The 26,132-nt window shown below is 39.4% G+C and overlaps 2 protein-coding genes across 7 annotated transcripts in view; one reads left to right on the top strand and one right to left on the bottom strand.

Moving 5' to 3' along the window:
* The first annotated feature begins 276 nt into the window (after nucleotides 1-276).
* OC90 (otoconin 90) lies at nucleotides 277-18,936 on the top strand. 2 transcript variants are annotated; one of them, XM_021542317.3, is made up of 15 exons: nucleotides 277-312; nucleotides 3,896-3,904; nucleotides 4,162-4,231; nucleotides 4,433-4,492; nucleotides 4,747-4,921; nucleotides 6,085-6,197; nucleotides 7,582-7,710; nucleotides 9,152-9,193; nucleotides 9,544-9,600; nucleotides 12,360-12,410; nucleotides 14,653-14,799; nucleotides 15,157-15,246; nucleotides 16,805-16,979; nucleotides 17,981-18,087; nucleotides 18,562-18,936. In XM_021542317.3, the coding sequence occupies exons 1-15, from the start codon at nucleotides 277-279 to the stop codon at nucleotides 18,870-18,872; spliced, it is 1,572 nt and encodes a 523-aa protein (XP_021397992.2). In that variant the 3' UTR covers nucleotides 18,873-18,936. The 2 variants fall into 2 exon arrangements, 1 of the variants encoding a protein (XP_021397992.2); XR_013340440.1 differs by lacking the exons at nucleotides 277-312; nucleotides 3,896-3,904; nucleotides 4,162-4,231; ... (9 more) ...; nucleotides 17,981-18,087; nucleotides 18,562-18,936 and adding an exon at nucleotides 15,779-16,032 and having other exon boundaries at nucleotides 15,205-15,246.
* Nucleotides 18,937-22,329: 3,393 nt separating this feature from the next.
* EFR3A (EFR3 homolog A) overlaps nucleotides 22,330-26,132 on the bottom strand; it is a 77,959-nt gene continuing 74,156 nt past the window's right edge. For 4 of the 5 annotated variants that reach the window (XM_021542365.3, XM_021542362.3, XM_077782008.1 and 1 more), the window contains exon 24: nucleotides 22,330-25,297. In XM_021542365.3, coding sequence (XP_021398040.1) covers nucleotides 25,192-25,297 — 106 coding nt within the window. In that variant the 3' untranslated portion in view covers nucleotides 22,330-25,191. The remainder of the gene's footprint in view (nucleotides 25,298-26,132) is intronic. The other variant, XM_077782012.1, reaches the window with a different exon arrangement.

The following is a 26,132-nucleotide window of genomic DNA, read 5'->3' on the forward strand; positions in this document are numbered from 1 at the left end:
AAATATTGTTAGTCTGACTTTTAGACAACATTGGTAAAATAAGGATATATAAGGTTCATCATTCTTGTAATATATGCATTTATATTACTATGAAAAGGGTAAAAACTGAATTTTATCAAGCAGAAATATATCCAGGCTACAAAAGAATGATTTCCCAAGATATTGTTTTCTCACTCCCAGACTGAAGAGATAACATTCTGTCTATTATTGTACTTAACTCACCAGGCACACCAGTCTGCTGTGTGACTTTTTTCTTGTCTTTGGATTAAACAAAAAATGATTGTAATTCTGCTGATGTCTATGTCCATGGTGGTGTACACTGGTAAGTGGCAATGTATTTTTATGATTATTTGATATTATGTCAAAATACTATTTTAAGTATGAGCATTTGGAAACAATCCCTTAGAAACACACCTTCTCTCTGCTCAAATTTTGGTGTTCAACACCCAGATGTGCTTGAAGACCTTTCTTTATGAAGTACTCATAAAATATTTTTCTCAGGACTTGTAGTGAAGCAACAAAAAATGTAGTGGGGTTAAAAATACAACAAAAAAATTTGCAACTTCTTTTTGCTAGCACTTTGTCATTATTTAAGCCATTAAGACTCCAAATTTATAAGTTTCATATAAAGAGATTCTACTCATTAAATACATTTTTATTGTCTTAATTCTCCAAAACATTCAGTACATCCTGAAAAATAACCTAAAGCTCCTGTTTTGAATTTTAGTATGAATAGCTTTTTCTTCATATAACTCTTTAGATTTTATTGTCATGAGTGAATGAACTTCCTTGAGTCAGGGATGAACAAATATCTCAAATTTCTGCAGTCTCTGCTCTTTGTAGGAATGTCAGTAAGAGTTATGATGTACAAGTGACGGAAGAACTCTTAGAAGGTCTGTCACAATTTCTGGTCAATCCATGGGGATATTTCTAAAGGGAAGAGAAAACTCAGGACCCCAGCATAGAAAAATTCTGCACTGACCTTCATCAACTTGACCAGTTGCTTCTCTTCTGAGGTGTTGCTTACATTGCAATTCAGAAACCAAACAGGTCTAACATGAAACATATAGGCTAAAATTATGAAGCTGAACCTTAAGACTCCTACAATATGGAAAGTAATCAGAAAGAATATTCACATTTCTCACTGCAGTGACAGCAAATGCTCAAATACCTGCACTATCTATTTATTTTAAATGTATATATTTTTATATTGATACTGCGCTCAAAAATATCTGGACATTCATATATTTTTCTGTCAAAGCATTTGAAAAAATAATTCCCCCAAATCTTAAAAGGATGTGCAACAATGTTTCCCCCTAGCTAAATACAATCAGAACATGAATATTTAAAGTGCTACCATGTTTAGGTTTGGGAAGAATTATTGATTTATATTTCTGTGGGATTTATGCTGCTGATCTCTGCTTTGAGACTGAAGCAAATATCTATGCATGAAACAGCATCTTTGAGAGGAATTAATGTGACTTACCTAGAATAAATCAAATAGTTTGGGTTTGCTGCACCCTGACGTTTTCTGGTATAGTCAAGGTTTTTGCTTCCCAAGGATTGTAAGGAGTGCATCCATGACCTGTATCAGGACATTTTAGTGAGCCATGGCTGAAAAAGACAACTGGAGGTGCAGTGATGTTTTTTGATGACCTTTTTTTTACACAACACTTCAGGAAATTGTTGTCAGGTAGGAAAAACACAGATGCAGTCCAGAAACAATTTTATATGTACCTGAACATTAAAAGAAGTTCTATAGATAAGATGTACAATGGGAAAGCCCAAGAGCTGATGTATCATACAAGTCTCCTCAAAACTTACTGAATTTTTTAACAGGTTTTAGAGAGAGGTGAGACAAATTGGCATCCCCAGAATCTTCTGAGATTTAAAGGATTGATTTTTGTAGCAAAATCTTTCACTGCCTCTACGGGGAATGACATAGGACAGTAGTTCCAAATACATGATACTAAAAGAGGAAAAGATAATAATTAATCCAGAAAGTATTTTCTCCTTGTTCCTCCCACTCCCAATTTAAACAAAAGTAAGCAATCTTGTTAGCAAATATTGGTTCATTGATCTTGACTTGGTGACAATTAGAAAAGTTTGTCTTTGTAATTAGAGGATTAGAAGGGCCAATGATTTACCAAACTGCTGAGCAGACATTCTTCTCCAGAAGAACTTCAAACATTTAAGTGTTAATTGGGTGCACACAGTTCAGTTTGCTCAGAAGAACTAATTGCAAGAGAAGGATAGTGGAGCAATCACAGCTTCCAGTACCCCTGAATATGGTTTTGTCAATTTTCTCCTCTGACATATTTCCACTCCATGGGATTTTCATGTTCTCCAAACATTTTGCCAAAGGGACCAAATGACTAATGGCTCTTCATCAACACTTAGTTTGAGCCATGGTGCTGTGCAGTGTGTCAAACCTGGCTCCAGTTGCACTTACCAGAACCTGGCCCAAGTGATGTTTGTCATTGCAGAGGAAATACAGGCTTTAAGCCAGAAAATAAGGGTTAGTCTTTCTTTAGCAAGCACGTGTACGTATATAGCACTCAATGCTGGTTTTATGCCATTATTTTGCCTGAAGCTGAATTCCTCATGGCAATGTAGCTTTCAACAGACTTGTTCCAGTTCTGTGAAAAGACCAGCTTTTATTGGGAGACTTTTTCTGGTTTGTAGAAAGCAATTTGCTCTCCTTAGTTCTGCTGCAGAGAAGGACACTTTTGGTGTAATACTGTTTATCTAAAAGCTTCTCAAGAATTTCAGGAAAAAGAATAACACAAGAGGAAGCACCCCTTCCTGACTCACTGAATCCTCTATCCATATTCTTCAATTGAACTTGAGAAATTAATTGCTGGGAGGATATGACTATTACCATGAAAATCTTGTTCACATCACAAAAGTTGTGGACATCCTGAGAAAGCACTTATACATCATCTTAAAAAAGAAAATTCCTATTTTTCTTAATCCTTTACTAAACACAGAGTTAAGCTTCCTGTCTAAAAACCCCACCACTCTGCTTTACTCTTTTACCCTATATTTATTGCAGGAAAATATAACAGATGAGCAAGATGACTGTCAGCTCTTTCCCAGATTTGTTTTGGAGAAAAAGGACAGCTTTCCTAATGTCAGTTATTCTGAGACATAAGTTACGCCATGAATTTAACACTATGGGCTTTTTCAGTTTTAAATATATAGATTCTTGAGACAGCAAATATCCTTTACTTACTGCTTTTTTTTTTTCTTTTTTTTTAAGCCAAGGTTAAATAAATCCAAAGTAATACATTGTCTTCTGAAATCATGCAGAGAAAAAAAAAAAAAAAAACAGGTTACAAATTGGAAGTGAGAGAACAAATATTAGATTTTACTCTAATTCAGGATTTGGCCAACAGTAAAAATGGAAGTGTTGAAAAGATTCCAAATCTACCACCTCATCTAAAAAAGGAAGAAGAGATAATTAACTTAAAATATAAAGAATTATAGGAAGAGAGACAATGAGGCAGTGAGGCAATAATAGAATACCCAAGATGGACTCAGAAAAACCAAATCACTTCAAATAACACTGTTTCACATTATATGAAACTGTTTCACATCCACATTATATAACCCTGTTTCACGTTATAGCACAGGGTTACGGAGTATTTGGGATAGGTGGGCACTAAACCAATTTTATATAATTCTACTAATTTGTCCTGTAAGGGCTACTGTTCAGATGAGAACAGGAAGACAAGGGTTAGCTCATCCTCAGCAGCAATACCTGTTCAAGAGACTGGGTTTTGGGCTGAAGTGGGTGTGAATTACCAGTAAACACCAGTCCACACCAGTACAATTCTGACCTTTTCAGGGATGTGGTGGAGCTGAGCAAGTATTCATGTCTTTGATAAATCAGCTTACCAGTGTAGGAAGATATTCAACTGCAGTGTATCATAATGAAATATATGTGGCTGGTTAATTGTGATCTTTTTTTTTTTTTTTTTTTTTTTTTTTTTTGTTGTTGTTGTTGTTGTTGTTTGTTTGTTTGTTTGTTTTTGGTTTTTTGTTTCGTTGTTTGTTTGTTTGTTTGTTTTTGGTTTTTTGTTTTGTTTTGGGTTTGTTTTTTGTGTTTGTTTTTTTTCTAACATTTAAACCTTTTTCTTCTCAAATTTATTTGCTGAGGTAGGTGGCCAAGAACTGGAGCCAGCAGCATTCCTGCCAGAGCTGCTTAACACACCGGAAAGAATCTTGAGTAAGAAAGGTTTAAGCTTTACTTTCTGCATTATTGCATGGCAGTGGGAACCCTTGTATTCTAGAAGCTTCACAGGGAAGCAAATGGCTAGGAACTCATCTCCAAATGGTTTAAAAACTGAAGTGAGACTAGGGAAGTCTGGTAGAGGAAGAAAAATTTATTTTTTTTAAGTAAGCACTGTTTGTTTATTTTTTCATTTAGACAATACCACACTCTTCAATGGAGTCTTTCAAAATGTGGAAAGTGTTGCATTATTTTTTGGTATGTACCTGTTCCAGTTGTACTTTAGCACTGAATAGAAATCCTGTGGGGTTTGTTTTAATATATTTACTAAGATGAAAGAGGGATTTTTGTGGATGCAGATCTCCCCAAAGACCACTGTAACTCTAAACACTGCTGAGTGCCCGTTGTCACTGCCTTGTCTGGGCTCTGTGCTCACGCAAATATCGCCCGTGTGTCACCCACGCCTGCCTCACCTCCATTTACCAGCTGTTTTATGGCTGTTCTCTTTCCAGACTGCCTGGGTTCTCACTTCACCTGGTTACAGTCCATCTTCACCAACTTCCCTGCCCTTCTCAACTTTGTGAACAGAATGAAGTGTGTTACTGGGTTCTGTCCCAGGGATTTTGAAGATTATGGTTGCTCTTGCCGGTTTGAGATGGAAGGGCTCCCTGTGGATGAAGTTGATGAGTAAGTCATATCCATGAGAGATCCTTTTCTGCCCAGACTGGTAATAAATGCCATCATGCTCTGATTGTCCAAAGCATAACATCTGTATAAATTATTTAAAAACAGTAATAAAAAGATAGATTTATTTGTGGGTAAGTAGGATGCACATCATCTGACTCTAGTGAGAGGAAAAGTAATCTCAGTCCAGGACAATCAGATACTTGTTTAATTATATCAGCAGGAGATGTGAAAGGAAATTCTAAAAGAATCAAGATACATCCATGTCTGTCAAGAAAATGGGTTTTCCAACAATGTAATATATTAATTCCCTGAGTGAAGACAGCAGCGGCTCAGAAAGGGCTAAGCCTATAGATAGCTGGAAATTAATCCACCCACTCGGCAGCATGGAATGGCTGGGAAAATGGAGATCTAATTCTGCTACTGGAAAAAAGCCATGGAGTTTCTCTGTGAAAAGTTTTCTGAACAATTGTGATGACATCCTGAAATGGGACCTTGAGTCAGTTCAATGGATTGATACCCAAGAGCTGAGCACCTGGGTTTTTGCTTCACTCAGCTTCATTTTAGTGCAGAGCAGCACAAACCCAGAAACTGCAGAAACGTCCATCAGCAGGTTTGTCCTGAGAATCACCCACACAGACAGTTTGTATTTACAAGTTGTTTTGCAGCCCTGGGGTGAGGTTTCCCTGTCAGCACAGAATTCCTACTGCCATGTGCAGCAGAGAGTGATTGTTGCTTTGCCACTGACCGAGAGGTGTTTTTGGTTCAGGGGAGTCTCCAAACCTGTGGCTTGCCCGGCTCTCCTAGAGACAGTTCCCACAGTGTTGCAGTTTTTTTCACCAATTTTATTTCTCAGAAAATTGTTGTACAAATCTTGGGGCTTGTCTGTGCCATTTCTGTTCCACAGAAAAGGACTCAGTGCCTCACAGGAGGTTTTTAAGGCATGGGAAAGTACTAGTGCCTGTAAGACCAACCTTTTCCCATTTTTCAGAGTAGCTCATTGTCATCTCTAAATTAGGAGCCTCCACAGACTTTGTGACAGAGAAGCAGGCCCAGAAGACTATCCATGTCTTGCAATGATAGGGAAACAATCCCTTCCCTGCTTGCAAAGGGAAACCAAGCTAGGGGAACGAATGGTTTGACCTCTCTGTTATTTCCTTTTTAAGATGCTGTTTTCAGCACCGCAAATGCTATGAGGAAGCGCTGGAGATGGAGTGCACGTGGGACCCATCAAAGATTTCTGCAGATGTCAGCTGCTCTACTAAAAACCTGACTTGTGGTGAGATTGACCTTTCAAAAGAGCTTGACACTGGAGCCTCACTGTGACCAGAAGTTTGTTCTGGTCTACCTACCAAAAGTCATAGTCAAGTTCATCAGAAACCACCTCCACTTCCCAGAGCCCCTCCAACAGGCAGCCTCTTCCTGGGCTTTCCCTTACTTTGCAAGACCACTAAGCATTGCTTGAGATGTCTTTACACATCAGAAATGCAGCAGATGCTGAAGAGAAACCTGAAAAACAATCTTGTTCTGAGGCATCAAGGCCTGATTTTTCTGCACCTTGAGGGATCAAATTCTTTGTTCATAAGGTCACACACACTCCTCAGCTACAGCACTATCACCAGTGAGGGCAGAGATCATGTGTTATAACAGGAGCTATTCCATGCAATGTTGGTACAGGCCTGACAAGAGTGCAGTGGGGGTCTTTAATGCCTAATATCCTTTCATCAAGTATTGGCTCTCAGAAAAGACTATATGCTAGAACATGGTTTGAGGATACCAGCAAAGAGGAGCAGAATCCCCAAACTAATACCCTTACATCCTATTTAATCAACAATCTGATCCAATTTCCATTCCTTTTTTCAAATTAAAAACATTTTTGTTATTTAGGCCAATCTCTAATAGTCCAAGTGCATTTAAGCATTCTCTTTCTATATAGCCCCAATACAAAATAGAAGTGTGGCAGCTATGAAAAGTCAATTTTTTTTATACTCTGAAAGGTAGGAAATTTTGAAGAGAGAAAATAGTATTTCATGGGAAACTCGTTGTGTTAGGAAGAAATTTTTAACTTTGAGTGCAGTGAGGCACTGACACAGATTGCCCAGAGAAGTTGTAGATGCCTCATCCCTGGAAGTGTTCAAGGCCAGGTTGGATGGGGCTTTGAGCAACCTGTGCTAGAGGAAGGTGTCCCTGCCCGTGGCAGAGGGTGGAATGACATGAGGTTTAAAACACCTTCAAATCCAAGCTGTTCTAAGCTTCTCTTATTCTTTATAAGGAGCAAATCACATCTCACATGAAAGGCTTGGATTGTGGATTGTGACTTCGTGGAGTTAGGAGGAATATTTTAATGAAGGCTGTGAAATATTAAATGCAGTATCAGCTGGATTAAGTTTTCTATAGATAAACTAAAGCCTTGCTGTGTAGTCTTCAATACTCTGCAGACACCACCAAAGAGAAAATAATTTATTAACAGCCATGCCAGACTGCATCAACTGGTTTAAAGCAAGAGTTGGACTATGAAACTTGTCCATGTTTTGCATGGAGAAGCACAAAATAAATAAGTTTGGACTAACAAAATACAGACACAAACCTTACAGGGAGGAAAAAGCAGAAGGTGGAAAAGATTTTTCAATAGCACCTTGTTTGGATTTTTGTTTTATTTCCAGAGTTTGTGGATCCCTGTGACCAGTTCCTCTGCACCTGTGACAAAGATGCCATTGAATGCTTTGTGAATGCACAGATCAACTCTTCCTTGAGTGGGCTGGATGTCTCCTCCTGCCCATCTCCAGTTACAGGTAATAAGAGGGATCTGACGGAGTGCCCCCTCCTGCCAGGTTTTCTGCTGGCATCAAATGTCACCCAACGAGAACGAAGCAGGAGCTGGGTGCTTTCCTGCCATAAATCTGGTCTCTGTTTCATGTCTCCTGTCCATTTGCTGCTATTTGGGTGAGTAGCAGGAGAAAAGGTGGAGACAGGTGGATTGCTGTCCTGGAGCAGGGCCAGGAGAGGCTCCTGAGATGGGGAAGGGGGCTGGAGCCCGTGAGGAAAGAGGAGAAGGCTTGGGGAGATCTTTTTGCAGTTCTCAGTACTGAGTGGGGTGTGGTGAGAAGATGCAGCCAGACTCTTCCTGGAGGTGCACAGGGTGCAAGGAACTCAACTAATTCCAGTTAGATGTGAAGAAATTTTTTTCTTCAGGAAGCTTCTGCCACCTGGAATGAATGAGTGATACTTGTGATGATGTCACTAGCAGGAAATGATGAAATGATTGCTACCCAAATCTTCCCTTAAACCATTCAAAAACTGACTGGAAAAGCAAAAACAGGCTTACTCTGTTCAGTTACTTGGTTTCCATTCTGGAAGGAAAAACCCTGCTAAGGATGAAGGGGAGGTTTATCCCCATGGTCACACACTGATCTGAGCTCTGTAGCTGAAATTACAGCCCTGCAAGACCAAATGCCTGCCCCGTGGGAGCAAGCCTGGATTAAAAATTTCATTCAGATGGATTGCAACCAGAGCACAGCAAGGGCAGGACGTCTGGGTCCCCAAGCTGAGGGAGATGTGAAAAAGCAACATTAGCTTTTCTAATCCTTTGGGTCACAGTCACAGCCTCCAGTGCTAAGGACAGACAGACACACACAGCTGCATCACACCCTGGATGTGTGCATACCCTCCTGAATGCATCAAGGGAGAAGAAAATGCCCCAGGAATGTTTGCATCAAAACCAGGTCACTGTCTTTTTTTAAGACAGTAATCTTTCACTGGGATCAGATGTCTCTGATATACAGTATGGTAGATCCAACACACTAAAAATAAGGGGGATATTGTTCTTTGCCAACAGGAAAATTATGCTGATTTTATCAGTGCTGATGAAGACAGATTCCATTTTAGTTCACTGGATGTCTCTGCTAATTTTAGGTACTTGATTATATTTCTTGATGAAAAAAAAGCAACTTTTAATGAAACATTTTCACTTAGCGTTCACTCACATTATAATTCTTCTGTATAGCTGTTCTGTCCAATTCTGACTTTGGGAAAGAAAATAGCCCTATCTGATGAATCCATAGAAAAAGGATTTTGGTAGGTTCTTTATTGCAGAGAAAAATTTGAGTGAAATGTGCATGTATTTGACTAAATCTTTAATAGGAATACATTCAATGCACTCCTGATTTGTGCTAGTCAGATCAAAGAGTGAAAAAATCCTCTTCTCACACTTCATGAGAGATTTTTCTCTTTCAGAAACAACCAGCAAGAGAGAGCTGACAAGACAACACATGGAGGGTAGGTAACCTCTGTAATTCTTTGTCTGGAATGTATTAAATTGAGACCAGTTTATACTCAGAAAAATAATCTGAAGAAATGAGAATTTAAAGAATGCTGACTGACAGCCAATTCCTCTTGTTTAGGTTGAAACTCTTTGGGATTATTTTTATTATTATACTGCATGTAGCTCAATAGACTTTAGTATCAGTAGGGTATAAATACTAAAACAATATTTTAATACTGCTGCTGTAATCATAATAATATTTAGAAATAAATTCCTTTCTGATGATTCTGATCATGTTATTCGAGGATACAGTCTAAGGAGCACCCTATGCCACGAGTTTCTGGAGTAAATATTTTTTTTGCAGAATTGGTTCATCAAGGGACTGATGAAACATGGGCTGTGACTGCATCTGTGGAAGAAGGTTTGGGTTTGCAACTTAGAGTGAAAAGAGTCCTGCTTTCAGCTCCCAAAAGCTGAGAGAACACAAGATGTTTGCTTTCTTCCTGCCCTCCCAAAAGGACTGATGTAAAACTAGATGTAATGTTTTGGTGATGGAGTTCAAGATTGAATGGGAAGGTGCAATTTTTCAATTTGTGCATGTAATGTGTTTAACCAGTGTTTACAGTAAGTTTCCCAAGGGCTGAGAATGCTCTACAACAAAACCTGTTTTCATCAAAACAGCCTTTTGTTTCCCTGGGAACACAGGTTGGAGCAGATGATCTGGCTGGCAGAGATGCCCTCTGTGGGTGCCAACCACTGGACCCACAGCACATTTCTTGTCTTTAAAAGATATTGAATTAATTAAGATCAAACAGTAACAGGAGGAAATTCTGAGCATGGTTTGTGCCAACAAGCCACCAGTTTGGTGTTTTATTTACTTGTAGCAAAGAGATCCAGGCTGACACCTCCTCACTCAGGATCCTCCTTGGTGAGTCTCTAAACCACTTTGTGGCTCCATCACAAGAAAAGTCACACTGCTTCTAAGGGAGAAGAGGCATCAGAGCTGTTTGGAAAATGGACTAAGGGTGCTGGCCCACAGCTGCCTCAGTAGGAGCCAGTGTGTGCCCAGGTAGCCCAGAGGGCCAGGGGCATCTTGGCTGGCACCAAGGACGGAGTGGGCAGCAGGAGCAGGGAAGTGATTGCTCCTCTGTAGCCTGCACTGTGAGGCTGCACCTCGAGTGCTGGGCCCAGTTCTGGGCTCCTCACTTTAAAAAGGACATTGAGGTGCTGCAGAGTGCCCAGAGAAGGGCAGCAAGGCTCATGAGAGGACCAGAGAACATTTCTTATGAGGGGTGGCTGAGGCAGATGGGTTTGTTTAGTCTCGAGAAGAGCAGGCTCAGGGGGACCTCATTGCTCTCTACAACCCCCTGACAAGAGGGTGTGGGGAGGTGGGCACTGGGCTCTTCTACCATCCTGCAGGGAAACAATCAGGGGAAATGTCCTTCAGATGAGACAGGGGAGAGTCAGATTAGCTATTAGTAAGAATTTTTTCACTCTTCAGGTGCTCAGACATTGGAATAGGCTGCCCAGGGAGTCACCATCCCTGGAGGTGCTTAAGAGGCATCTGGATCTGGCACTGGGCAATGTGGTCTGGTGGTTTAGTGGTTCCAGGGGCAGGGCTGGGCTGCAGCTGGGCTGGGTGACCTGAAGGTCTCTTCCTGTCTTGATGATTCCGTGATTGCCTGTTCACAGACCCCATCTCTGCCAAGCACACAAACAACATGCACTGATATGTGCAACCAGGCCACTGCTTAACCCAGAAAATCACAGAGTGGTTTGTGTTGGAAAGGCCCTCGAAGATCATCTCATTCCAAAGCCCCTGCTGTGGGCGGGGACACTTTGCACTAGACCAGCTTGCATGGGGAGACGTGGAAACTGGATTTTTTTGAGAACCTAAGAAGCTGATTTCAAGCTTTATTGTGCTCCTTTATTGTGCCATTGCCCCAAGTGTGAATCTGGAATGATGAAAACCACATGGATTTTTTTTTTTTCTTTTTTTAAAAAAAGGTTTCTGACATTTAAAAGTTTGTTGGTTTTTTTTTTATATTTTTAAATAGCAGCACATGCCCAAGTGTAGGTACCTGAAAAGGCTTTATGCTGAATGTAAGTGCTGGCTGTTCCTTCATACCCGTCCTGTATTATCAAAGTAGTTTTTTTACAGTATTTTTCATTCTCGCCTAGCAGCTGATCCAGTGTTGGTTCATGCTTTTCTATCTGCTTCTGGGACACTTTGTAATAGAAAACAGAACTCCTGAAGGAATGAGAGCACCTGTATTTGCACTTCAGTAAAAATGTTTCCCTTCCTGAAAAAACAACTACTCCTGCTCCCTATTGAGGCACAGTCCATCATGAGGTTCCAAGTATTACCAATGAACAAAACCCTGTATTAGGAATTTTAGAAAGCTGAAAACAATATAGATACTGTTGCTAATCAGTCTTTGAAGGAAACATTTGGAGAACCACTTACTATTTAACTAGTTATCTTCCTGTTTAAGCCCAAATAATCTTCAACATTGACTACTGTGGAAGTTTCATTAAACCAAAGCTAAGTATCATTGAGAAACTCCTTCAAAGTCAAACTATTTATTCTTCCCATCACAATATCCTAACAACACAGAAAAAAAAATGTGGAGATGATTTTTTAGATCATTTGATTGATAGCTATTTTTATAATTGTTCAAAAGGCAACTGACAAATGAAAATCATTTTATCAGGTAAAGAAAACAGGTTAGAGATCAGGGAGGTATTTGGCCTTATGACTGCCCATCCTCACCTGACTCTCAGTGCAGGCAAACACAAGGTGCTCACAAGGAATGCAGCATCCTTTTGTGCACAAGACTGGGATGCCAGACCTAATCCTGTTTAGTCTATTTGGCTGTCAAATGGACTTAATATTGAATTTCCCAATTCATCCATATTTACACATCTTTCATAGAATCATAGAATCCTGTGTTAGTGCTGTTACATTATTAATGCTAGTACATTATTTACATGCAATGAGATTAATTTATGAGTATCACTTTGTAGCCATCAATAAATACACCACTGAGAAAAATAGGTAAATGTCTATCCATGATATATGTCTGTATCTTCCTGTTTCCAGAAAAAGCTCTTCTCAGCAACCTAACTGTTCATAACTGTTCATGTGTTTCCTGAGTTTATATTTTTTATTTTCAACAGTGGTTTCTTTTGAGCCCCCTGACACAGTCTTGGCAACTTCCAAAGCCAGAGGTAAGAGTCATTAAATTTTGTTGACAAATTTGGCACTCTTGACTACAGGTGAATATGGATTTTCATTTATGAAGGTCTGTGGTGTCACAGTCAAAAATCTTCAGCAGAGGATTTCTGGTTAATATTTCTTCTTCTGACTTGCACATCCTTCAGCAAAACACTTCGCTTCTCCTAATTACCATCTTTATAAATCCAGGCTCTTTGGTTAGGCTTTGTAATGCTTTAAGTCAAAGTAATTTCAGAAATGCACGGCAGGAATTCACCTGGCAGGTCACTACCATGATGCCTCTGTTTTTTTACAGGTACCTCAGGGAACCACAGAGGCACAGCTCCTGCTCCCCCCATTCTCTCAATAAAAGGTCAGTGACCCTCATTTTTCCTCTTTCTTTGACTGACATAGCAATTCTTCATCTAAAAGTATCACAGTTAAAATTCTGTGCATGGTAGCAACAGGGCTGCCAGAGAATCAAATTTAGATCAGGGTCAGATAGCAGATACACAAACAATAAAACTTGGCTGAGAAGCATTAGCTGTTCCTTGCCTCCAGCCACTCATTTGCACTCCTCATCCAAGTATTTCTGAAAGCCTCTTCACATAAGGTTTAATGATATAATGGTTGTTTCTGTAAATTACATTCACAGCATCTGCTGCCAGAAGGGTTTATTTTGATTTTGCTTCCTCCTTTATTATAGATAATTCCATGGAACTCTCTCCCAATCTAAAACTTGTTCCAGCTTTTGCAGGAGTCCATGCTTTGAGCACAGCCTCACCAGTAGGTCCAGCTGAAAATGGAGCACCTTGGTAGATCTGGAAGTTTCCTCTGGCCCCTTTTGTGTAGAAAGGATTATCTAGGCAGGCTGAAATCCACCAGAAAAATGTCAGGGAAAATTGATATTTATGGAGAGAAAAAAGCAGTAATTTTTGACTTTGATTCCACTGTCTGAACAATATCCCTGTCTCCCACCCCAATGAATTCAGCATTGCTGTACTAAGCACTGCTCAAAATCACTAAAGGTTCTCCTACATTAACTTAAATGTATCAGAAATTCTGTGCATTGTGTTGCAGGTCTGCATGGCTCCCAGGAGATTATTTGTGATATCTATTCTTAGCTAAGTGTAGAATTTCCCAAACTCTGGTTTTATTTTTTACATCCAGCAGGGATCACTTTCATTTCAACATTCCACTGCCAAACAAAGGGGCATAAAGCGTGCACCTTGCTGAGATATCAAAACCAGTGTGTGACTATTGATCCCTTTCTGCCACCTTTCATGGGCTTTGCTGCGTTCTTAGAGTACTTTAATTTCTTTTAATCTATTCTCTTATCCTATGACAGGTTATTTTCAACACATACTAAAACCACAACATCAGAGGGATAAGCTTAATGAATTTGAGTTTAGTCCAATCAATAAATTCAGTAATTCAAAAGGAAAGCTTTAAAAATATGAAAATACATGCCCATTAGTATTTTCAAAGTATTTCTTTTGTGAAATGCCACATTGTTCTCATTGACATTAAAAAAAAAAAAATGAAACCATTTGATGTGTTTTCATTTACAAATTATTTTATATAAAAAAAGGTTTAAAAAGTAAGAATAATATTTTAGTACCTCCAATTTCAACAAAATATTCCTGATCAACAATAAAGTGTCAGATAATCCAAAAACAAATATCAAATTAATTTTTAGGATAAAGAATCTCATGAAAACAATCTTTCTCAATTTATTTTCCCCTCAATATTTCCTTGTGATTACAACCCAGTAAACCCTTCAGTCACACAGCTCTGCATCAGTCAAATAACTTCTTCCTTTCACTGATGCTACTCAGTTTTAGCAGCTTCAGGTGAACAGACACTTTTTAAAGCAATTTACTCAGCAAATGACATTTCACCTGTACTTTATCTCTCAGTACAGCTGACTAAGCAGCAAAAAACATTATTTTCAGCACCTGGCAAAGTTCTTTGTCTCAGTACACAGAGAATTAAAAAAATAAACAAATCAGCAGTTAAATTTAAATTTATCATAATTAACTACAGTCCTTTCTTCTGAAAGGCAAGAGATGTGCATAAATGACCAGTGTGGATTCTCTGCTTTTCCAATTTTCCTCTTCGATACTCCTTCTCTATGACCATCAATTCACACTCATTCTGCCTGAGGGTATTAGTCTCACCAGCTATCTAAAATTAAAATCTTGCTGTTTATTTTCTATTTCTTCTTCTGCTTTATTTTTTCTGCTTACTTAGAAGAAGATGGATCTATGGAAGCTTTGGTCCCAGTGGAAGAGATAAGCACCTCCCCAGCCTCATTCCCAGGAGACAGTAACTCAATGCAAGTCAAAATTGTCCCCACCAACAAGAGTCCTGCAGGCACACCTGCAAGGACAAAAGGAAAAGGCAAGTGAAAAATGAATTACACCTTTTCTAATGTAGAGCACTCCCCTTTTCCTGTTTACAGCTATCTGAGGAGTCAGCATTTTTCATGGATATGTAGAATTAAACTATTTTGTTACTTAAATTTGGAGGTTACATACAATACAGGCTGAATAGCACTGATTGCCCTGGAAAGGGCAGCTCACTGCCACCTGACCAGGAAAGCTTCACTAACCTTTAATAAACAGCCTCCCACAAAGAATTAGCAAATTTTAGAAGACTGCAGTTGCTAATAGTTTAGAATATGCACTTTTGGACACACTGCTGAAAGAAGAGTTATTCTACCTTCACAAGTCTAATCTATGCATTTGTCTTGTCCAGAGACAAGCCCTGCAAAGGGTGGCCTGAGCACAGCTTCCTCTGGAATAGCTCTGGACCTGGGACTGTCTGAGAGGGGACCTGCAGGAAAAGGTAAATAAAGGAGTTTCTCCCCATTACATCTGATGAAATATTCAGCAACCTCTGTATTGAAAGCAGGTATGTATTACATATAAATATTATAGTTATTTTAAACCAGTTAGCTAAGCACACGTATTGGTATTTAGAAGGAGGTGGAGAACTCTGCAAAAACTTCCATCACTTTAACCTCTTCTGCCAATATGCTGTCAGTAACACTTATAAAACCTAATTATTAGCTTGTAAGGAATTTTTTTCATATAATACAGTATCTAAAATGAGCTCAGGGAATGTTTCTCTCTGCCTTTGTTGGTTGAAAATAATTTAATCACACATTTAGGTTACTTTGTTTTATAAGCAGCAGCAGCAATAGGAATTTTCCTGCTCTTCATTCTCACATTTTGCCACAGTCTTGCCAGTCAGACTTTTTCTCACCATTTGTGATTCTGTTCCAATTCCTGCTCAGGTATCCCAGAGATCCTAAGATATTTCAGACCTTTCATGGCTATAAATCCACACTCAAGGACTGTCTCATCCATCTTTTTAGGCTTCCCAATGGAGAGAAGCAGCACTGGAACTGGAAAAGAGCAGAAGAATCAACCCCACCTTTCACCAGACTGGAAAATACAATTTTAAAATACCAGCTTTTAGAGAGCACAAATCAATTCTCTGAACCTGTGGTTTATTCTGGGAATTAACATGAATGAGTCAAGACCCAAGAAGGCATATGGGCAGTATTTCCTGTTGGAAACAGTAATCCAGGATTGACCCTGACAGGAGCAGGGAATCAGTCTAAAGCTTCAGAGGGAAAGATGGGATTACTCGTGGGAGAAGGGAGGATGCAGAGGAACAGAAACCCTCCCTCCCTCCTCCTCCTGCAATCCAGCCATCAGCCTCTACATCCTTTCCCCTGCAAAGTCCCAGAACAGGCCCCTTTGATGTCTTTTTCCTGATATGGAACACTGTGTTCTTCCAAATCTTATGAATAATTCCCATAATATCAGTTCTTCCTGAGTAGAGGGAGCCACAGAGATATTAGGATTGGGATTTGGTGATGCCAAAACCTCAGCAGCACAATAACCATTACAACATTTGGTCTAGGGGTACTACAGCTCAAATTGGACTATATTTCAAATTAGAACAAAAAAAATATTGTTTCATTCAGGAAAACATGCCCAACTATCACCATGAAAGCATGAGAGGTTAGGACTGTATTTTCCAAATCACCAAGACAGAAACCACTGAATACTCATCTGAGTTTGAATATTCCAAAAGAAAAACTTACCTTTAAAGATGACAAAGGACTGCTAAATATCCTCATTTGTGTCCAATATGACTTGTGTGTTCTATCTTCATAGGAATCTCTCTCCCCTTTAAACTGCCTTGCCCTTTTGCCGTCTTGCTGAGTCAGCAGTACTCTAAGAGCCATAATTCATGGACTGAAGCAATAATTTAGAGGTGGTAAAATGCTGTCCTTCAAAGTTTCTCATAGCTCTGGAAACACTTCTATCTTCACAAGAGAGCCCTCAACCAGTGAAAACATGATGTGTCAAATAACAACTTTGCTTTGTAGTGTGCGAGCGATTGACCTTTGTGCAACAGAGGGGACGTGGAAGAGTGGAGAGGGAGCTGCCCCAGCTTGGAGAAATGCTGTTCTGCTTAACTGAGCAATGCCCAGAGGAATTTGAGTCTTATGGCTGCTATTGTGGCCAAGAGGGAAGAGGTGATCCCACCGATGCACTGGACAGGTGTGGGCTTCTCTCTATGTGCCATTAACTGTGGGTGCTACTGTTGTGTCCATGGACCAAGGAAGAGCAGTACATCATTCTCTGGGCATTCTGTAGCTATGTAGCAGTAGTCAAGTCACATTCTGGGGGAAAAAAATCCACTTAAACCACAAAATATTCCAATGTGACTAAACCACATTCTATTGTTGTGCCAATATTTTGGAGAGGCCTTACTAACTCCAAATAAGAAAGGAGAATGATGGGAGGTAAGCAAAGCAGAAGGAGGAGTACGTCAAAGGGATGAGGATAAGGGTCACTTGGCTAGGAGGAGGCTTGGAAAGTGACTTATGAAGAGAAGAATTAACACCCACCCAGGGCACACTGTCCTCCAGAAGGGAACACAGCTGGAGCTAAGTTCTGTCAGAGTTCTGTCAGAGTTTCTGTCAGTTCTTTTGGCCAAGAGCCAGCACGGCTGACAATGAGGGGCAATGCAGAGAATTCCACAAATAAAAGTGGCTCTGGGAGCGTTGTATTTACAGCTGAAAATCTCTTCCTCTGGGAAGTTCCTAACAGTTGGGGCATGTCAGGTCTAAGGAGAGCACACACCTTTTTCCTGCACTCACACACAAACAAGAAATTTTTTCATGCATGAAAAATTGCATTAGATGGCATGATCTGGGAATCATGATGCAGTTTTCAGATTTCCAGACAAGATCTGAACACTGGAAGACACTTCTCATGGCAGACTAGGTCAATTACAATTATAATTATGACCCTTAAAATTATAACACAACCCTGTCAAACACATGACACAAAAGGAAGAGGAAAGTGAAAGTAGGAACAGCTTGGGTTGTTTTTTGTTCTTCATAGAAAAAAAAATTCCAGGGCATGAAAACTAAATTTTTTTAGTTTTAATGGGTATTGAAAATAAATACAGACAAAAAATTGTGAGCATTCTGCGATTCCAGAAGAGTAAGTATTTTCCATTTCTATTTCTATTTCCATTCTACTGTTTATTTTAGATGCTGCTTCTCTCATCACTGCTGTATGGAGCAAGTTAAGAAACTTGGATGTCATGCAGAAAGAAATTTGAGATCTGAAGTTGTATGTTTTGATCACACACCAAAATGTAAGCTTGTGTGAGAGGAAATTCTCATATCCTGATGATAGTGTGTCAACATGATAGACTGAATGACACTATGACAGAGCTGCTGGAGCTGAAGAGACAAATACTTAGCTTACAAAAAATTAGCAATGTTTACTATAAACTTGAACTTTTTTCCTAGTTGAGATAAAGGTTATTACACTGCTGTGTATGTGACCAGCTCAGGCTGAGAAAATTACATTCAGACATTTTATAATTGCAATCAGAAGTCAGCTTTTTGTGTCTTTACATTCACAAATTCAACTAAAGCCAGCAGAACCTTCCACTGCCCGGCACCTTGGTGTCGGCTTTTGTTTAGGTAATTAATGGTGACTTTGGAGACTAAAATTCAAGGCAGATTTGAAAATTTTATTTTCAAAAGCTCATCTACCCATCGCAAATCATACATGAAGTAAGTTGAACAGCTTTCAAACATGAACTGTGAAACTTCTCTTCCAGGCGTTGGCTGGAGCACGTGTGAGAAGCTCCTCTGTGCCTGCGACATGGCCGCGGCCCAGTGCATGGCTTCTGCCTTCTTCAACGAGAGCCTGAAGCTTCCCCACGGGCAGGAGTGCCGAGAGGAGAAGATCTCCTGCCCGGAGGGTCCTGCTGGGAGGCCCCCAACAGGCACAGAAACAGGCACAGGGGGCTCCAGCTCCGAGGAGAGCAGCGAGGAGGAAGAAGCCCTGCGGAGCGGGTTCCGAAGAGCCGAGAGAGGGATGCAGCATCACGTGGGGAGCTCCAGAGCTGTGGGACACCAGGGCAGATGACCACCCACCTCCATGGGCTTGGGAAGGGGCAGGACAGCAGCCAGGCACTGAGTACCTGCCCTCCTTATCCCCTACACGCTGCCTCACTCTCTCCAGCACACAAATGACATAATCATAGACTAGGATTAGGTGTTAGGCTGTATTAACTCCTTACTGTGGGGAGGTCAGCACTATGGACCATCTACCTAGGTCAGATATTACCTTAAATAATTATGTGACAGTGTTCTATATAATTTCACTTGCTTTCTTATGTAAAAACTGTTGTGATCAGACTGACTTTTGTTAACTGTGCACTTCGTTCAGATTGGATCTTGCTGATGGTGGCCAATATTCCAGGTTTTTAATTAAACCAACCTGCAACTACTCTAACTCCCTCTGCAGACATTTTTCCTTTACTGAGCTTAGCAGGAAACACACAGAAGCAAAGCTAAAGTAATTATATGAAAGTTCAATTTTTCATCCCTGTCTATAGGTGTGTGCCTTCTGAAGGCAACAGAAGGTCCAAAATTCTGGACAGAATCTCCTCTTTGAGAAACCTCTTCCCTCCCTGGGGCCCAAGTAAAGGACATGAGCAGGAAACTTCCCAGCCTGGTACATCCCACAGACTGTTACTATTGTTCTTCCATGTTGGGGGTGATGAAGTCACAACATGCAATCCAAGAGTGATCAAAAGAGGCTTCAGCATCTTAGAATGGCTGATCAGGAAATGTGGAGCATAGGTCATTTTTTCCCCTATCCTTGCAGGAACAGACAGACTCAGCCTATCAACACCTGGCTCTATGACTGGGGTTACAGCAAGAATTTGGGTATTTTCTGTACTGGGGTGATCAGCACATCACCAGACTTGTTTGTGTCAGATGGGATTCCTATTTCTCACATGGGCAAAGGGTCTTTGCTCATGAGCTATCAGGATGAACTGACAGGCTTTAAAACAGACTTGAAGGGAGAGAGGTGTAACATTAGGCCATGAAAATTCTCTAAAAGATCCCTTCCAACCCAACCCATTCTATGATTCTATGAATCACCAGCACTTCCTGGAACAAAAAATGTTGCTACAAACTTCCCAGTCATTCATTCGGCTGCTCTGAAAGGTCTGGATTTCTTCTCCATCAGCTTGTTCTACAGGACTGAACTGTGTCACCAAAGTGTTCCTACAGACCAATGACTATAGCATGTATCCCTAATATCCAATGACTATAGCACGTACCCTCATGCTGGGTGCAGAGATGCTGCCTGTGTTCTTCCAGATCCTGCTGCAGTTCACCAAACCCAGCATGTGATCCTGTGTGAACTGAACAGTGTGAGAACAGCAGGTGAATGTTCTTGGATGAACAGTTTATATTTGATAAACTTCTGGCTGGTGATATGCCCCCTTCAGTATTTTTCCTACATTAAAAGTGCAAAGGATTACTACAGTGCAAAAACCCCCAAACAAACAAAACCCTAAACATTACCACCCCCTTCCCCCCACCAAAGCACAAACAAACCAACAAATCCCACTACACAAACTCCAAAATAAACCTCAAAGGTATTTAGCCAAGTGAATCCCTCTGGATCCCAGTGGCTACATTTTCAGCCTTAGTGAAAAAACCAACAGAATAAAAAGACTTTAAGGAAAGGCAGACGTCAAATAAGTGATGTGAGAAATTCTATTTGCAGACAAGATTTTAATTAACTCCCCCTTTATGCCGTACAGAAAAAGGACATCTCAGAACTGAAGCAAAATGCTAAAACTGCAAAATGTCCATTTTTGTCCTATGCTGAGGATGAGATCTGCATTACACTGCAACTTTTATTATAGGGATGAAAACTTATTTTACATTTCACAGAATTTATAAATAAATACTGCAATGAGAAAGTGAGACAAATGATGAGCTGAAATGTGGAAAACTGGCCTGTAAACAGGTGAATAAATTGCACTGCAGAGTAACAATAACATCAGTTAATCTCTTTGACAAGAGTGGTGCTTCTGCTCTGAACACTGCACCTTAAAATAAACTCCCATTCCTTTCTGCTGATTATTACTACCTTCATGGTTATGCAAACATTCACTCAACGATGCTGAATTTTCTGACTGCAGAAATAGGGATGGATCATTTCATCAATCAGGTAAAAGAGAAATAACAAGATAAATACGCTTTTGTTCAGGCAATGTTGTCATTAATTCCTTTGTGCTTTTCCCCCCAGTATCTCTGTTTCAGAAACAGTTTAACACACAAGTTGTGCCCTAATTACTACCGCATGAATTGTGTTGACAAAGTGAAGTCTTAAATAATCTAGTCATGATTAGCTACATTTATTCATAATCAGGAATCAGTGCTAAATTAATTTTAAAAATGACAAGCAGATCAAAAAGAAACATTTAGCATAGCTTTTTTCTTTCTTCACTCATTCTCATAGTCACTTTACACCATATTTTTCATAGATGTGGAGTACATCTGGCCAAAACCTAGCTGTTTATCAAAAGCAAATAACTAATTTATTAACTACTAACCTACAAATATTTCCTACTTCAATATTTTACCTTTTTAATCATTGAATTCTTTGCCTGTCCCATGGGCACCAACACTTTTCATTAGACCAGGTTGCTCAAAGTTCCATCCAAGCTGGCCATGAACACTTGCAGGGATGGGCCATCCACAGCTTCAGTGGGCAGCCTGTTCCAGTGCCTCACCACCCTCACAGGAAAGAATCTCTTCCTAACATCCAATCTAATCCTACTCTTTCAATCTGGAGCCATTCTTCCTTGTTTTATCACTGCATGCCCTTCCCAAAGCCCCTCTTCAGCTCTCCTGAATCCCCTTTAGGTAATTCAAAGTGCTATACGGTCTCCCCAGAGCCAGTGGAAATCATGTTCCACCAGGATGAGCAGCCCAAATTCCATCTGTCTCCACAGCAGAGATGCTCCAGCCCCTTACCCACTTTTGTGGCCTCATCTGGACAAGTCAACAACTTTCTTGTTTTGGGGGCTCCAGAGCGGGACACAGGACCTCAGGTGGGGTCTCCCAAGGACAGAGTGGAGGGGGACAATCCCCTCCCTTGCCCTGCTGCCCATGGGGCACTGGGTGCAGCCCAGGACATGTTTGGTTTCTGGGCTGCCAGAGCACATTGCTGCGACATGGAGCTTCTCACCCACCAGCACCCCCAAGTCCTCCCCAGGGCTGCTGCTCTCAATCCATTTTTCTCCCACCCTATGTTTGTCTTGGGACCGCCCTGACCCCAGGTGCAGGACCTTGTACTTGGCCTTGTTGAACCTCATGAGATTCTCACAGCTCCACCTCTCAAGCCTGTCCAGGTTTAATAGTAAATAAATGTAGCAGTTTAATAATGATGCAATACTGTAATATCTGCAAAAAACAACTGGGTGTGCAAATTGAGGGCTATTTTAAATACTAAAAAATTAGTAATTGACATATAAATTGTGAGCAATAAAAATTAACTGACACCTTAGAAAATATTAATTTTTAAATTTTGGTTTATTTTATTGCTTAAATATAGAATGCACAGTGTGTTCTTACATTTACTGAAACTAATTAATTACATAGAGTACAGAATATATTACCATTGGAACAACAGACAAATTAGCCCTACTCTGATTTTGGACAACAGGCTATTTCTACCTTTTAGCATGATCATGAATTTAATTTATTTTAAAGTGACTCACTACTAAAAGCTATATGTTTTCAAGATGACATAATAAGAAAGAGAACCCCAAGCAACAGCTGTAATACATTTAAACAATTATAACCATTAAGACAGTCCTCAGTGTGTTGCAGATAACACAGGGCCAGTTTGCATGAGGAGCTTTGAAGTTCTGCAGCTTGTCTGAAGAACATGAAGTGAAACAAAGCAGCTTTGTACAGTACAATAACCAGCATTCTTAATTCTTTTGGTTTCATTCATTGGCTCATATAACAATAACTACCAAACCAATACATTTTACAGTCACTCCCATCTCCCATGTGTCCAGAAAGGCAAGAGTGAACCAAATATCAACTTACAGACTCCCTGAATTTCCATAAAGGAAGAAATTAAATATCATGTGAACACAAAGAGTGTTACAAGCTCTTTACTTCCTGCACTACACCTGCAGAACACTTGCATTTCCCAAACTGAGCGTCTGAAACACAGAAACCTACCATCACCACAAAGGAAAAATACTTCACCAACAGAACAGAAAATGAAATGCTGAATCTAGTTTTTTTCACATGCAGCATTCATGCAACAGAATTCAATCACAGAAACAATCCTGTATTTACAGCACAGTCTCCATATTGCACAAGTGCAAACCGAAATACATTCTGTATTACTTAGACTCCTTTTTGTACAAAAGTGCCAAGTGTTATTCTTAAAAAAAATGACAGAGTGGGTAGATTTTTTTACATTGTATCCCTATGTTGGATTTACTTTTTAAAAAATTACAGTCTTTATACAGGCCAAAAACTATTAGTCTTACCTTAAAAAAAAAGAAAAAATAGTGAAAACTAAAAGCTAGAGTCCTATTTATGTGTAGACTGTGGTCTGATCAGGCTGATACGCTGCAGCAGTAAAAATCACAACGGAATGCTGTAGATAAGGGGCTGTTTCGTCATCCACTAACAGCTGTGATTGCACTGTTAAACTGAAAAGAAGGTCTCAATTACCTTTTGAGCTTTGTGAATGCTTTCTGAAACTCTCAGCATGTCATCTCATAGGTTTAAGTAGCTGATATTTCTCTAGGTCATGCCACATCAGGCTTTTAAATGTAGTCCAGTACAATATTGGACTACTGTTCAAAAAACGTAAAATCCTTTCTACAATTATTAGTAGGGCAAATAATCCTTCAGATCTTGAGTTATGCAATCAAAGATTAATTTAGGTTGGGACTTCTGAAATTCATCTAAACCAGACTCCTCCTCAAAGCAGGCCTAACTGAAGTTAGGTTACTTTGTTCATGTTCATTGTTCATCCAAAACACTCAATTAAAAGTCTACATTTATTACAGATATTTGAGAGCATTCATTCATGTTTGCCCTGCCCCAGTCAGATTCAGACAGATTAAGGGACTTCAAAGTTACTATTCCTGGCATCAATGATTGCTGTTTTTCTTTTTTTACTGGCAGGATTTAGTGAGTCATAAAGACAGCCTTGATAATTATCATCAAAGTCCATTATTTTCTCTATCAGTCTTAATTTATTTACATTTGAATAGCATATGCTCAGATACATAAACCTATGAAAGTTACCTTAAAGGTTTGAGAGATGAAACAAAAACAAACACAGAGATGCGTCTCTAAAAATGCTTTTGCTTGAAAATATATGTAATAAATTCTTGATCTTTAAATGGTTTCATTAAGTTTACTTTCAACTTCTAAAACATCACTAAAAAGCTGTTATAAACTATAGAGAAATGTCTCATAGAATATAGTTTTAGTATTTATGATTTAAAATGCCCTCAGTTTATTTTCTCCTATACTAAATATATCTCTCCTGTATTTATACTAAAGCAGACAGTAAAATACTACAGTGTTTTCAAAAGTACAGTCTGTAAACCATACATCTTAAGACATGAAATATATTGCACAATTCCGTGCTTCAAGAGGAGATTTCTCCTCTCTTATGCAAAGCTTAAGATTTAACTTTTAGCAAGAAACACAGTACATATATTGGATGTATCTATCTAAAAAGCATGTTATGTGATGCATCAAAATATACTTAACAAGTGCCCATTAATTCATTCACTGTATTTGAACACATGTAAGGTAACTGGTTTTTCTATCTATTCCAAACAAGTTGAGCAGCTATGACAGCAGGAACAAGAGGGAGCTCAGGTACTGCTCCCCTGGTTACACTGAATGAGATGACGCAAGCCAAAAGCATTCTAGTTTGACACAAAATTGAGGTGGAGTAAAAAAACCCAAACAAACAATCAACAAAACAACTAACCAGAAAAAAAAACAAAAGCCAAACCAAACCAAAAAAAAGGCTTTAATAGGTTTTCAGTTACAATATCTCAAATTAAAGGAATTTGAAGCAATACAAATTCCTAGAGTAACTGAAATATTTACCTATATGGCAAGACAAGTTTTAAATCTGACATTTACATGTACTCAAATATGAAAATGAAGAAACATGGTCTGTGAAAAACCTAACTCAAAATATATTACAGAATAAAACAATTCAAGACAGTTTAATGAATTTGGCTAAAGTAATCTGTATTTGGCTCATGTCCACCATTATATTAAAGTTAGATACAATAAACAAATAAAATTTGAAAACTCATCTTGTTCTTTCTATTGTACTCTATTCTACATAATGTCCAGCAGACTTCAGAAGACACTTAATACACACAAAGATCTGGAAACTTCATCTCATAGACTGGAACAGAATGGTAATGAGCATGTCCAGCAGTAATGGTCATCGTTCCTGAGGGGCTAGGCGGAGGACTGTGTGAGAAGCACAACCAATATACAGAATTTACAGTTATACGGATTGCTTGCATATAAATTTACACGCTTATAGGAGAGAAACAAGATTAAACTACCCCCCAATATATATACCAACAGTATATCATAAAATAATAAAATACCAACAGCATTTTATTCTAGTTCTTGAAATTCTAATGAAATTATCATGCCCTGAGGATTTTTATTTTCTTGTCTGTATCATCAATTTCACTGATGCTACCGAACTATCAAAATGCATCTTACTGCTAATAAATACTATTTATCCTGCATAATGCTGTATACAACTCTCTATAATAACACCATGTACTACTTGGGGTGCTCAATATCTAATTACTTTCTCAAGTAGATGCAGCAATGGGAAAACAACAGCAATACTACTGATAGACACAGAGATACTGTAAGACAATGATACAGTTTCTGGATATTCTCCACTATCAGAAAGATTCAAAGAAGTAAAACAATTTAAAAGTACTCTTTTTCAGTGCACTGGTTTAGCTTGGGTATTTTTTTTTACAGCAGTTGGTATAGGGCTGTGTTTTGGATTTGTGCTGGCAACAGTGTTGATAACACAGAGATGTTTTTGTTACTGCTGAGCAGAGCTTACACAGAGTCAAAGGCCTTTTCTGCTTGTCACATTGCTGGGCCAGGGCATAAACTGCAGGTGGGCAGGAAGTTGGGAGGGGACATAAATGGGACAGCTGATCCCAACTGACCTATGGGACACCCCATATCATATGGTGCCATGCTCAGCAGTGACAACTTTAAGGAAAGTAGGAAAAAAGGGACATTCAGAGTGATGGCATTTGCTTTCTCA

Source organism: Lonchura striata, chromosome 1, assembly GCF_046129695.1.
Source record: "Lonchura striata isolate bLonStr1 chromosome 1, bLonStr1.mat, whole genome shotgun sequence".
Classification (NCBI taxonomy): Eukaryota; Metazoa; Chordata; class Aves; order Passeriformes; family Estrildidae; genus Lonchura; species Lonchura striata.